The sequence below is a fragment of the Camponotus floridanus genome, unplaced genomic scaffold, assembly GCF_003227725.1.
Source record: "Camponotus floridanus strain SB8 unplaced genomic scaffold, Cflo_v7.5 scaffold4, whole genome shotgun sequence".
NCBI classification, from domain to species: domain Eukaryota; kingdom Metazoa; phylum Arthropoda; class Insecta; order Hymenoptera; family Formicidae; genus Camponotus; species Camponotus floridanus.
In genome coordinates this window covers 221,407-235,978 of record NW_020229547.1, presented here as the reverse complement: position 1 = coordinate 235,978, position 14,572 = coordinate 221,407, and the positions used below count along the sequence as shown (strand labels likewise).

The 14,572-nt window shown below is 30.5% G+C and overlaps 1 protein-coding gene across 1 annotated transcript; it reads right to left on the bottom strand.

The window, feature by feature from the left end:
- Nucleotides 1-1,265: 1,265 nt before the first annotated feature.
- On the bottom strand, nt 1,266-8,412 carry LOC105258362. The gene is made up of 11 exons (XM_025411391.1): nt 7,880-8,412; nt 7,391-7,761; nt 7,047-7,269; nt 6,747-6,966; nt 6,345-6,617; nt 3,512-3,542; nt 2,965-3,451; nt 2,369-2,739; nt 2,021-2,243; nt 1,712-1,931; nt 1,266-1,533 (listed from the first exon to the last, which is right to left on the bottom strand). Exons 1-11 carry the CDS (start codon nt 8,382-8,384, stop codon nt 1,266-1,268), a joined length of 3,192 nt encoding a protein of 1,063 aa, XP_025267176.1. The 5' UTR covers nt 8,385-8,412.
- Between the last annotated feature and the right edge of the window lie 6,160 nt (nt 8,413-14,572).

Sequence of the window (14,572 nt, the reverse complement as noted above, 5' to 3'; positions counted from 1 at the left end):
GGCTTTCGCATAGCGTATTGGAGATTGCTTCCCTGATTCTGTTTCTTTTGGATCGCGACTGCACGTCGATAACGTTGCCAAGATTCATTTAGTTTGCCGCGAAAATTGTTTTTCTTTTTATTTTAACGTATGCTAAGTAAACGGTTTTTCATTTTATATATTATAGATTTTATTGCCAATGATCTACAATAGTATCTGCAATAATGAAAAAAGCATTTATGTGATTTATTTGTAATGCGAATAATTTTATTAAAAATAAAATAAAATCTTTTAGAGATAAAAATTCTAAATATAATAAACTAATATGTACTTTAAATAACAATGAGGATGATTTATTGATATATTGTGATTTGTGCACATGTAGAATTATAAATACTTGAACGTATAAATTGCATATAATTAAAGATTATTTAGATTTTGCATTAATTATCTTGCGCTTTAGGCTGTGCACTCCGTATATTTATAACATTAACACAGAGCCAAATTGGCTAACTCTAGCATACTCTGATATTCTATGTTTTATGCGTTACGAACTGGGATAATCACATAACTTTGTCATACCGCTAGTTAACTTAGAAAGCTTATAATTGAAGAGAGTGTGTACTTGGTGAATACGCTTATTCGGCATTACATAATGAAATTCTGGTGGTCCGTATAGTTTGATACTAATAATATTTTACATAAGAAAACTTTAATGTTTATGTTGCCGTTGTATAATGATATTTTTTTGTTTACATGTCATAAGAACAAGAAAGCATATATTATGAATTAAATTGCAATTAAGTTAAACTATTATTCTTAAATTAAAATTGTTTTTATTAGTTTAATTATTATGCGTATTATTAATAAGTCTAAGATAATTCGACATATTTATTCAAATTAATATACAATTTAAATGACGAATTGTTATCTTTTATAGAACAGATTGATTGATGGACGTGAAGCGCTTATAATATCGATATTAAAATTCATAATAATTTTAAATACGATGTGATTTATGGTAATATCGCATATTACTGTAAAATAATTAAGTGAATTCATTAATACTACTTAAAACTAATATTGCATTACAATTTATTCTTCATAAAAATAAAACTGCGAGTCTAATTATATTAATAATCAATATACATAGAATAATAAAATTTTCCTTGAAAAATAATTTCATTCCTGAAAGATAAAAGCATTAAATAATTAAATAATTGCTAAATAATTAAAATTTCAATGACATCTTGGTACTACATTGAGAAATGTTCAAAATTTAAAAATTAGAATGCAATTCTGTTTAAAATGAAATTTAAAATCTTGAAGATAATTAATACTATTATACATGTCAACATAAATAATATTACGGAAAGTAGAGCAATAATATCTATGTCGTAACGTTGATACCATGGATTATCGCTTTCACTAAATCGGAGAATATTTACTTCTTTGTGACGCATCACGAATTCTATCCACCACAGTGCATTTTCCATGGTGTCATAAGGTTGATCTTTGAAGAGATAACTTAGATACGTCATCTTCTCTTTGTAACTAAACATATATTAAGATTATCAATCCGTTATTATTAGCTACATAATAATAATAATATAATTATAATAATATAATTATAATAAATTAATTATTATTCATCCCTTGAGTAAGTTACATTACTAGAAGAAAGGAATAACAGCAATTGATTATGATTTATATTGAAATTATATATATATACCTTTTATCATTTAGAATTTGATGAATGGCTGTATGGAAACATTCTTTGGTTATTTTATTTAATGGGAGATATATTGCTGCACCTGATGAAACCAATCGTTTAATTCGAATTTCCTGTTCGGACACAACAGAAAGTCCCAATACTGGTACTGCGTAATAAACAGCTTCTTCGGTACTCTGAAGTCCGCCTTGATAAATAAATAGCTTGATGTTCGGATGAGCTGCACGATTTAGATAATTAGTAATATCGTGCGAGTTATATAAATGAATTGTCGATCGTGAAATAATGACTCCATATTTTTCATTTTACCGAGTACACTTTGCTGCGGAAACCAGCTCGATATAAATACATTATCGGACTTTTTTGACAATTTATCGCAATCAAATTTCCAGACTATTTTATAAGGTAATTTCGAAAATACTTCAATAAAATTTTCTAGCATTTCGTTTTGTAAACTGCGGCAGACGATAGTAGTTCCAAAGCTCACATAAATAAATCCCTCCGTTGCATTATTTAGAAATTGTTCTAAATCCTTGTCGTTGTTTGTGAAAATTAATTATTCGGTGCATTTATTATAAAGTGGTAAAAATTGAAAACGGATAATATATTACTAGATAATTTAAATATGATATGATAATAACTTAAAAATTTACATACTTTTGGCAGACGTGATAGCGTTTTTTGTATATGCAATCCACTAAAAAATATTGCATTTGTTTGTTCAGGTCTAGGGTATACATTTACTGGATTTTCATTAACTAATAACACACTCATGTTTTTCATTACATCAATAACTTGTGGTATGTCATGTCCGAGATATTTTTTAGCCGTCTCCTGCTCAGTAGTTATGAAATTACTAGTCCAATAATAAATAAGAGACCATACCTCGATAAAGTTTCGCAGTCTTTGCCAAATCGATGGATTTTCCCCAAGTAACGCATTAACTTCCCAATTTGAAGAATGTGATGGAAGAATAGGACTACCAAAAACATATCGTTGGTGATTATGTATGCCCAAAGACATAACTCCTGTATAATAGATTAGTCGAGATATCAATTTTCCACAACATACTGAAGGTATAACTCTCAGAAGGAAAGGTCAACACTTTTATACTTATAACGATACCAACACTTTTATACTTATAACGATACCAACATTTCAAGCAATACTAACATCCAAAATATCGACCGTTCCCTCTTATACATGTCACTTGCAGAATATCTTGTACGTGCCATTTGCAGAAATTATCTCACCTATGAGAGGAGCATTAAATCTATATGCCATAGTACATGTCGATAGACCGGCTATTGCTTCTACCATAACCGCATCAAACTTTTCATTACTATCCTCTTTATAAAGCTCCTTAAATTTTGGTACATTAAATATGGCATCGCTCATTATGTTTATTAAGTCGAAGCTGTATTTGTACAATTCGCTCGGTGACATTTGCGATTGTTGGTTTTTATACTCTTCAACAGTGGGATTTACAATCGACACATCGATTTCTGTATAATTTTTTAATGTCGGATCTTTCATCGGACGTGGAGTTACTATGACTATTTCGTGTCCTCGTTTATTTAAAGCTAAACATAACGACCGGTAAACTATTTGATGACTGTAAAATGGTGCAAACGTGATCACAAGAATCCTTTCAGCATTCGCAATGTTATTTGTCAGCAGCAGCCATAGAGATAAAATAACACATATTCTACAAATAACCTTATACATTTTGTCACTGTTCTAATTGTACTATTCTTTCAGAGTTATATGAGCACTTACATTTATAAATCGTTGAACAACCAGAGCTCGAATGAGGGCGCTTTCATATTGTCTGATAACATATAAATAGCTACACTAAAAGATATATATTTAAATTCTTTACTTATGTACTTATTTACTTATGTTTTTGTAAAATAAAAAAGATTAAATATTTTAAATAGGATTTTACCATACGCATTATTTTACATTAATTATAATTTACTATAATTTAGAAATATAGTTTATATATATATATATATATATATATATATATATACAGAGTAAAAAAATTTTTTGTCAAATTTTTATCAAAAATCGCGAACAATTTTTAAATAAATCGGGTACGCTCTATTAAATGGTGATATTTTCAACTTTTGAATCCGACCGGAAATACGCCATCCGGATTGAAAGTTGAGTTTTTTTAGGGAAATGGTGAAAGTGTCTCTGTCAATCTTAAAATTGACTTTGAAAGTAACTGTGATGAAATAATGAACTTCAAATGTTAATATTGACAGAAACACTTTTAGAAAAAACGTTTGATATAAAAGTTTCTTATTTTTTCACATACAATTCGAATCTGTAATAAAAAGTACCATGTTCCCCTAAAAAAATTAAGCTTCCGATCCGGATGACGTATTTCCGGTCGGATTCAAAAGTTGAAAATATCACCATTTGATAGAGCGTGCCCGATATACTTAAAAATTATTCGCGATTTTTGATAAAAACCATTTATTTTCATTTTAAAAGTGTACGGATGATCTGGGACATCCTGTATATATACCTATATATATATATATATATATATATATATATATATATATATATATCTTTATTTTCCTTTTTAAATATTGTTTTGACTGTATTTGTTTCTATTAGGACTAATTGTTTTTTTTTAATTGTTTTTCTTTTAATTTATTTATTCATTGCTCAAAATATAATATTAATGCCAAGTTACATATTATGTGTTAGTGCCCTTAATGACTTTAATCATCACTGTAAAGTGAGTTAAATGTTGCAATAAATCTTTATATTGCAATATTACACTATTATATTAAAATAAGATAGAAAAAAATATTTAATTAATAAATAAAAAATTAAAATAAATTATACGTATTTATCATTGTTATGACTATGATATTAATAATGTTGCCTGCAATACATTTTAATCATTATGATATACTTTCCTCATTACATGCATATTAATACAGATACTTTATGTAATGTTCGCCATGTGATATAAATAATAATAGAATTTCGAATTAGTAATATTATCAGATCAATGTCCGTGAACGTTACATATAATTTTTTTACCATTTAAATTTTAGCAATAACTCACAAGGAATTTACTTGAAATACATTTTAATTATAATTATATCGTCTTTATGTATGTACATATTAATGTACATACATATATATACATTATATATACATTAATATATACATACATAAAGACGATATAACTATAATTAAAATGTATTGCAATGTACGTAATATGCTGGTTAAAGCAATGATAAATATGAGAAGTAACTTAAAATTAATTGCATTTTCAAATTGATCTGCAAATTGTTCACGATACGAATGACAAAAAGTCAAATTTGAATATTGGCACAAAACTGTAATTAATCTAAATTTTTTCTCTTTCTCTCTTTCTCTCTCTAAAACATAAAAGCGTAGAAATTTATAGTTTCACAGACTTTTTTATGACGTTGAGATCATAGACCGGTACTCATAGTTCTTATATTTAAGATCATCAGTAAGGTTTGAAAATGTTATATGGTTATTTATTTGGCTGAACAGAATCTTAAGACGACCTAAGGCCAGACTTAAGACAATCTTAAATATAAGATCGGATTATGAATTCCGGCCATAGGCGTATAATATATAGACCGCGCGTTTCCACTCACTCTTTTGTTTCGGCAACGTCAAATTTTAGAAAGAGCGAAATTTGAGAGAGCTTATTTTCATGGTAGTTTCTTTTTTGTCTAATGACGCGTGGTGGGGGAAAGAAATCGATCAACACATATGTCAAATGCAGTGGCCTTATTAAATTTTTGCCCCACTCTTGTTATTGATAGACAGAGAAACTAACACCACGAAAGCATGTTGTTTCCTTCTAAAATTTGTTTAACTTTTTAGCCAAACGCGAAGTCTATGTATTCTACGTCTGTGGTTGAGATGCATTGAAGCGACACCAATAGATAAATGTTTTTGCATGGTTTATTAATCTAAATAAATTTCTTTCCTTTTAATTTATTATTCACCTTTTTGAACAAACATTACATCTTGAATCATTTAAGTAATTCATCTTAAAATCTTACAAATTCAAATTCCGTGCTTTATTAATAAATAATGCTTTCAATGTGTGTATAAGAATATCGACAAAAATTTCAATAATCAGTACACGAACTTAAAATTGCTTCATGCTATCAATTGTACTTTCAAAGTAGAATATATGAATTTATATTTATATTTTATATTCTAATAAATTTATAAATTATTGTTAGCAAAGATAGAAGCAATAGTTTATTTTTGACATCAAATTGAATAGAAAAGTCTTTCAGCATTCTTTCTCCAGTAAACAGTTATCAAAATATCGTAATCAACAGATTGAAAAATGTGACAAATAATATGGAATATTAAGGTAGTACATTTATCAAATTTCAATTTTATAGTTTACAAATAATATAAATGACACACACACACACACACACAATATATATATATATATATATATATATATATATATATATATATACATGTATACAATACCAATTATTACACGATTCTATACATTAACGTTACTTGTGTCACTTATGAGAGAATATTCTCGCATAATCGCAAATAATGTTAAAATATTTTTTATGCCAACATCTACCGCAATGAATTCGATAACATTCGTAAATGAAATCGTAAAATCTGAAATAACGTCCATAGAATAAGAAGGGATGCTATAAATATTAGTATAGCGAGGAATCCGATGATGTCCCAGTCGTATCGTTGATACCATGTCTCGTCGGAAAGACTATTTCGCAAGAAAAGTGTTCCATTCTGTCGTATCACGAACTCGATCCACCTTACCGTATTTTGAAGACTATCATACGGTACATCGTTATAAAGTTTACTCACATATTTTATCCGATCTTTGTATCTTAAAATAAAGAATACTATCGTTACATCAATGCACATGTGATTTAAAGCTCTTCTTCTTATTACATAAATTAGTCAAGCTCTAATAAAAAAAGATTATATTAAAAATATGACTTATGCAGAATAATACCTCTTATTATTTATAACTTCGTGTACAGCTGTCTCGATGCTTTCTTTCGAAATATTGTTACTATGAAGGTGAACTCCAATACCTAATTTTGTCATATATTGCACGTTATACATCTGATCCCAAAATATGGGAAATCCTATGATAGGAACTCCATAATAGACAGTTTCTTCGGTACTTTGCATGCCGCCTTGATAAATAAATAGCTTGATATTTCGATGAGCTACAAATAAGAAAATCAACACGAGTTATAGGAATTAATGTTTCTAAAACACATACTTACATACATAGAAACAATATTACCAAGAATACTTTGTTGGGGAAACCATTTCGATGCTAGTATGTTTTCAAATTTGCCAGGTAATAAATCAGGGTCATATTTCCAAACAACTTTGTATGGCAGTGCAGAAAATACTTCGAGGAAGAATTCAAATGTATTATTTGGTAAATGTTCCCATTTAACGTTAGTTCCAAGACTGACATAAATAAATCCCTTGGTCGAATCGTCAAGAAACTGTTTTAAATCCTAGGGAATATAACGAGACTAATAACAGACACGCAAATGCATATAATACGGTGCAAATAAATCTTATTTGAAAGCATTGAAAAGATACACATATATACATATATATGTATGTATAACGTACTTTTGGTAGAGCAGGCGGTACTTTTGCGATATGAAAACCATGGAAAAATATGACGTTCCGTTGTTCAGGCCTGTCATAAGAGAGCACTGGATGTTTGTTCACCAAGTATATACTCATATTTCTCGTTATATCAACGATATGCGGCAGATCTTCTCCTAAATACTCCTTTACAATCGCATCCTCTATAGGGATATGTACGTTCGCCCACTTATACATCTGTTTCCACACTTCATAAAAGTTAACGAGTCTTCTCCAAAATGACATATTGCTTTCCGGTAATGTATTGATTTGCCAATTAGAAATATGCGATGGGAGAATCAAGGATCCAAACGTATAGCGCATATGATTGAATACATCCAAACTTGAAATACCTAAATGTCACGTTACATATTACTTCATGACTATGCGAATAAAATGAGAATAATTATGCTTAATGCTAGGAAAATGGATCGTATAATTCAGTTCTTTGATATCGCTTATTTTTCTTACCGATAAGAGGAGCATTGAATCTATATGCGAAAGCGTTCAATGAAATTTGTGTGGGGCCTTGCTCTACAATAACTGCATCAAAGTGTTCATTGCTATCAATTGCATATAATTTCTTCATTTCTGGATTTTTGAAAAGTTCGCGATTTAGGATGTGAGCCGCAGTCCACGCAATACTTTCTTCTAGATCTAGAAGATTTAACTGCACAACTGCTTCCATTAAATTTTTAAATGGCATTTTTTTATATTCAAGAAAACCTTTATAAAAATATTTTAAATCAATTTCTCTATAATTTGTTAAAGAAGAGTTTTTTATAGGATCTGTAGTGACAGACACAATCTCGTGACCTTGTTTATTTAATTCTAAGCATAAATTACGATAAACTATTTGATGGCTGTATGACGGAAAATTTGTTATTACTAATATCCTTTTAGCATGTGTCACATTATATTGCACTATTCCATACAAAATCGTATATATTGAGAATAAATATATTTTACTCCACATTCTTTCAATGATCTCAGTAAATTTTGTCACAAATGTGAAATGCACTTGTAGTATTCAGGTGAAACCGTACATATATAGTATTCGTGAGATTAAATTTTATACAAATATTTTCCTATTTGCAACGAACTATTTGAAATGCGCATATAATGTATTTTTAAGCAGAGCATAAATATATTTCTAGTGTATTTCTTAAACTTTTTGAGTTTAACTTAAAATTGTTAATCGCATGAACCGTACATTTTAGCCTTATTCTGATTTAGAAAATCAGATATAATACGAATTATTTTTGAATTTATAATGCATTTTTTTTGTTATATGATGTACGTCGTAAATACATCGATATCATGATATCGATTAAACAATATATGCATGCATTTACTTATTTATTTCTTTCTTTTATATTTTTCATTATTAATTATTATTCATGTGTAAATTTTATGGGATTGGACTAACGACCATAATGATTAATGCGTGATCGTCGGCTCTTTACGATGTACACACACACTTTCGCGTTGGATATAAAATCGTTGAAACGGACGTGTGGACATTCTCATAAATCTGTCGGCATCATAAATCGTCTCGTTGAGATATATTTAAAAGCATGCTGTCTCCGGTAACAGACGGCGATAAGTTTTCTCAGGTCGCTCGTTTCTCCATCTCTTGTTTCCGTATCGATTAAAGAGGCCATGTATCTTAATAAATTGCGCATTAGCCGCCAGTTGTTCCGACACCATCCACCATATGTACTGATCTCATAATTTAAAAAGTTTCGTGATTTTACACATTATTTATGTAGACAGACCACGCGAAAGGAAATCGAATTTCCTTTTTGCAGAATGCAAAATTGTATCAGTGTTGTTTGCTTGTAGTGACGGCCGGATATGAGAGATATGGATTTTTACAAAATCCAAATATCGATTTTATATTCGTTTGAAAAAGTTCATGGTTTATGGAAAATGGATATTAATTTTCGCAATTCTACTCTAGATATATAAATCATTTTCTTCATAATAATCGAATAATAATAATATAAATTCTCTTAATATATCTTACAATTAGTTAAATTATCTTAGAAATTATCTTATAAATCTCTTACAACTTTTTCGTATTTTGTTTGAATAATCATAATCCGAAAGAATGTGATGTCAAAAATTTGAATTATTTATTTATAATATTTGTTAAATAAGTGTCTATTATGTTGCCAATAATCTTTTTGAGAAAACTTATCTTAATGTGTATACACACACACACACACACACACACACACACACACACACACACACACACACACACACACACACACACACAAATATATATATATATATATATATATATATTATATATATATTACACATAAAATATATTTTCATAAAAGGCTTTCAATTTATGTCAAATATTTTTATATGTATGCAAGAATATGTATTTTGTTTTGATAATAAAATAATACCCTACAGCGCACAATCCAGAATACTAAACGTCAATAGATTTTCTCTTTGAAAAATAATATATTTCTCGCAATATCATATATTTGTTAGACATTCTCGGAGATTGACGCACCTTTTATTAATCCAAGTTATTCAGAGAGGTAACGTGCAACGTTTTATATAAACAGCTGCAGCATTTTCCTTTAGTTCCCATCATGTGAACATTATGAGACTGTCTGAGTATAGCGACTGTCGGAAACTACGACGAGAAAGACCGCGATACGAATGTGTCGAGAATCCGACATTTTGCATTATAACGCCGATGGAAAAGCTGGCGAAGAATTCAGGAGAACGTCAATAAAACCTGCTCGCGATGCCTTATTATTCTCTATAACATGTATTTCAGGAGGAGTGTCAAGTGTCTTTCAATGAGTGGAAAAAGACGTTTACATTTCAATCATGTTACTGATACGCAGATTATCCTTGAAGATTATTGTTGTGTATTTTATGAACAACCATGATATGACAATTATTTTTCTCTCTAAAAAGCATCGAATGTACATTGATTCAAATTATAGACGATACTTTTCACTTTTTTCCTTTTTCTTTTTTATTATTTTAGTTTATATAATATATTAATATAATAACTTTATACTTGTTTTTTTATAATTTTTCCTTTGTAATTCTTTGTAATTTCTCATAATTGTTATTTTTGTCATAACATTAATTTATATAATTATCTATTTATTATATTAAAAGGATTTCTCTTTCGTTTCTAATAAATGAATAAATAAAAATTATTCAAAAAACTTTGCAATTGCATGTTTCAAAAACAGATTTATTCTTCAATGTAATGCATTGATTATCAGTATAACATTGGTAGAAATCAAAATTTCCAAGTAATATTAAACACCTGTCACAAACTAGGGACAGCAAAGGCAGATTGCGATATGATGGTTTGAAACCATGTAGGAGATATGTGGACGAAATAGAGTTACGAGTGCTTTTCAGGATATTATGTTTGAGTTTCGCTCGTAATATACGCGTGCATCACTAACTTTACACCGCGATATCAAAGTAACGATGGGGGTTGTGAGACTAAAGCACAATTAAGATTTTATTTTGAATTGAAGACATTAATTGTCGAAGACGAAATTAAATTATATAATTAGATAGTGCTGCAATATATTTTTAATTATGTAGAATTTTAAAAAAGTGTATTTATATATTATAAGTTATATGTGAGAAAGAAAATATTTCTTTTTCTTTCCTCGCTTATATTATTGTTTTATATATTTATATTGTAAGAAATATCGTATCGATCGATTAATAATATTTGTTACATCAACTTTATAATATAAAGCAACGCTTCAGGGTAAAGTAGATGGAATAAAGAAATCTGGGGGAGGAAGATAAGAATTCATCTAATTGAAGTATTTTAATTATTCCGTAGTTATAAAAGGAAGTTCAAGGCACGAGTGAATTTTAGCGAGTATCACAGGAACTTTAACTCGGACGATTCGTCGACTATTAAAAGGTAGTTAAATAAAATACCAGCTACCTAAGGAAATTACAAACGGAACGAAGTATAATTACTGAGAAGAGCGCCATATAAAATACAGCGTTTAATTGCAATTTCCATTAAACTTGTACATCGAACGACTATGTTCTGTTTGATTTCGAATAAAAAGGCTTTCTAGAAACGTTCTTTCAATACAATAGAAAACATTACCAGAATATAATAATAGTAACGGACGACAGCCGCGTTCGTTGTTTTTACAAATACGTTTTGTGCAAACAAGTTTGCGCATTTTTTCCAGACGCGACCGTGAACGCAAATATGTGCTAATGGATGTGCATCGGTAAAATATCAACGTTGCTTAAACATCACGTCAATGTCAAACGTTCAGCCACATGAGTTAGATTCCAATTTTGCAAACGTTATCGTAACATGATGTTGCAGTCAAAGCGCATATGGTATACTTTTAACTCAGACATGCGCACGAAATTATAAAGCCATGTATCTTTATATCTGGATTTTACCAATTTGACTAAGAGCTTATCGCGATTGTTCTTTATATTTTTATTTAGAATACAAGAAGGAGAACAGAGATGTATGAAAACTTAAACTCGACTAAAGGAGATACTGTTGAAGCGACACTAATAAAATTCGAATGAATTTTATAATAGCTTACAAACTGTGCTTGTAAGATTTCCAAAATATGACACGACACGAAATCTGAATAATTTATTTTTGTCTTATATATTTATCGCCGTCAATGATTTTATGAAATGGAATGACTATAAATGGAATACTGACTGTGTGTATCGATTTCGTCATTAAGGCAACACTCATGGTTTATTTAGATGACCGCATTGAGATAGATAGAGAGATAGAGAAAGATAAATAGAGAGATAGAGAGAGGGATGGAGGAAGGAAGGAAGGAAGAGAGAACGAAAGTGTTGCTACGTATGAGGTCGGTACTCCAGAGTCACTTGCTCATTCAGTTGATTACGTCGGCCCGCAAGTATGGCTTTTCCCTATGGTTTCGAGAGCCCATAATCCTCCCATCTCCGTGCCGTTGGGTTATTTGCGCGATCCTGAAATATCAGTTGACTCGCCGGCGTTTATGAGTTCAAACGAGAACCCTTCTTACCGGCCAGACGCGTGTTATAGCACTATTTTATTCTCTTGTAATAAAAAAAATAACATTAATTCAATATCGCTTAACAATTTTTACAATAATGGAAAATAGTCATTTATTTATTTATTTATACATATTATGTATATATGTTAACTGTTATATGTATAACTCTTTTTATCGTAAAATCTATACAAAATCTTTTACTTTGTGATACTCTGCTACTTTTCTGGCATATGTTGAAAGACGCATTGTAGACAAGCGGATGAAAACTGTTAGCGGTGTAAGCCACTTAGCTCCGAGGCATTCGTCTAACGAGTGGATGGTTTCGATCGGCTCTTTTCATGCTATTGTGTTTGCGAAAGCTTTCTTCTGAGCCTTGTAGCCCTCCAGGGTACCTTTAATTAAATTCTATTCTATTTAATTAAATAATATTCTATTGTATTAAATAATATTTATAATAGAAAGAGCAATAATATCGACTAAACAAGAGATTTCTCGTCGACGGACAAATTTTTGAGACCGAATATTATCTACCTGATTTTAATTGATCCTCTTCTACTGATTCATCTGATCTGAATGTGTTTATGGGCGTACTATATTTCGAATAGCTTGTAGTGTGGCACCTTGCATTTAAATTTCATACATTTTTTGCATATTCGCGTATTTATTTTCTACTTATACAGAATCGAATATCCAAGTTATACGTTGCGTAGTTTTATGAATATGAGACTTAAATGCTGGAGAAGCTGCATAGAAACGCGTACCTCGTGTGTGTTCAGGAAAGTATGTATTTATTAACATAGCTTGTGTGTGTGCTTGTATCAACACTGCTTCAGATTGTACAATAACATCCCCTTCGTATACTCTTGCTACTCTTATTTTCTCACTAAAGGCCAGAGAAAAGGAATTTCTCGACAAAGTTAAGAAATTCTTTGCTACCTGCCGCGCCTTTTACATAAATAACATTCCGTAGTTTCCTAGTAATATGCCGAAGCAACCAGAGAAGAGGTCGAGGCATTCTCCACCGCGCCGCTTGAAAGATTCCGCTTTCGGAATTTCATGCCGAATCTCGCTGCAAAATTTTCCGGATGGACGTCGATCGTCTAACCGGTAGTTTGAACCACGACCGCGGAAGCGATGGGAATATTTTTCTTTTCTGGCGATATGAATTTCTGCCGATACACGCGGCTAGAGAAACATATCTGCGATCTCTTCTCCTTTCTAACGTAAAATCGCAAACATGCTCTGTCATTCTGCGCTTCCCGCGAGAATTGGAAATTATTCTTCTGTCACTCCGGAATATTCTATATACTACTAGAATATATTCAGTTTATTGAGGCGACGGTTTTTATAACGTTTTTGTTATCATGTATCATATAAAGAAAAAAAGAAATATATTTTTTTTATCGGTATAAATATATAATTATTCTCTAAAATAATTATATCGATAATAATATAATCCACTTTTGAAGAGAGAATGCTTTTTTTTAATATACGATAGTAGTAAATGTATTAACTTGAAAGAACTGATAATTATCTTTCTGCAAATTTTAATAAAGTACCCCTCGAGAATCTAAGGTTTATCGGCTGATCGAGAAATCACTGCGATATCGAGAAAGTACCTCGGCAGCTCTGAAATACGATTCTTCCCTGGCGCGGAATAATTTTTATCATCGCCATAGACGGTTGAATATTCAGGGGAATCCGTTCGATTCATCTGCGCACGTGAATATTCAGCGGTTCCGCTCGTTCGTTCGTCCGCCCGCCTTTACACCCTCCTCCTCTCATTTCCTGCCGCACCTTTCCGCCCATTCGTATCTGCGATTCACAAAGGATTCGCGGTTTTGTGATACGCGATGAAAATAAACCACGCGATATCACCGCCGCTTCTCTCTTTTTTTTTGCACAAGTAATAGCGACGTCCTCTCTTACTTAATGCATTTTTGCTATGTGACTTGATCTGAATATTTACTGACATATTAAATCTTCTATTGACGTTCGTGATTCTCCGCATTTTTAAACCATGAGCAAAATCTGCTAAATTAGACATTTGACGTCTTTTGTCTATCAAAATAATAATAAGTGGCAATGACTAATCTATAAAGATTAAATAAAGATA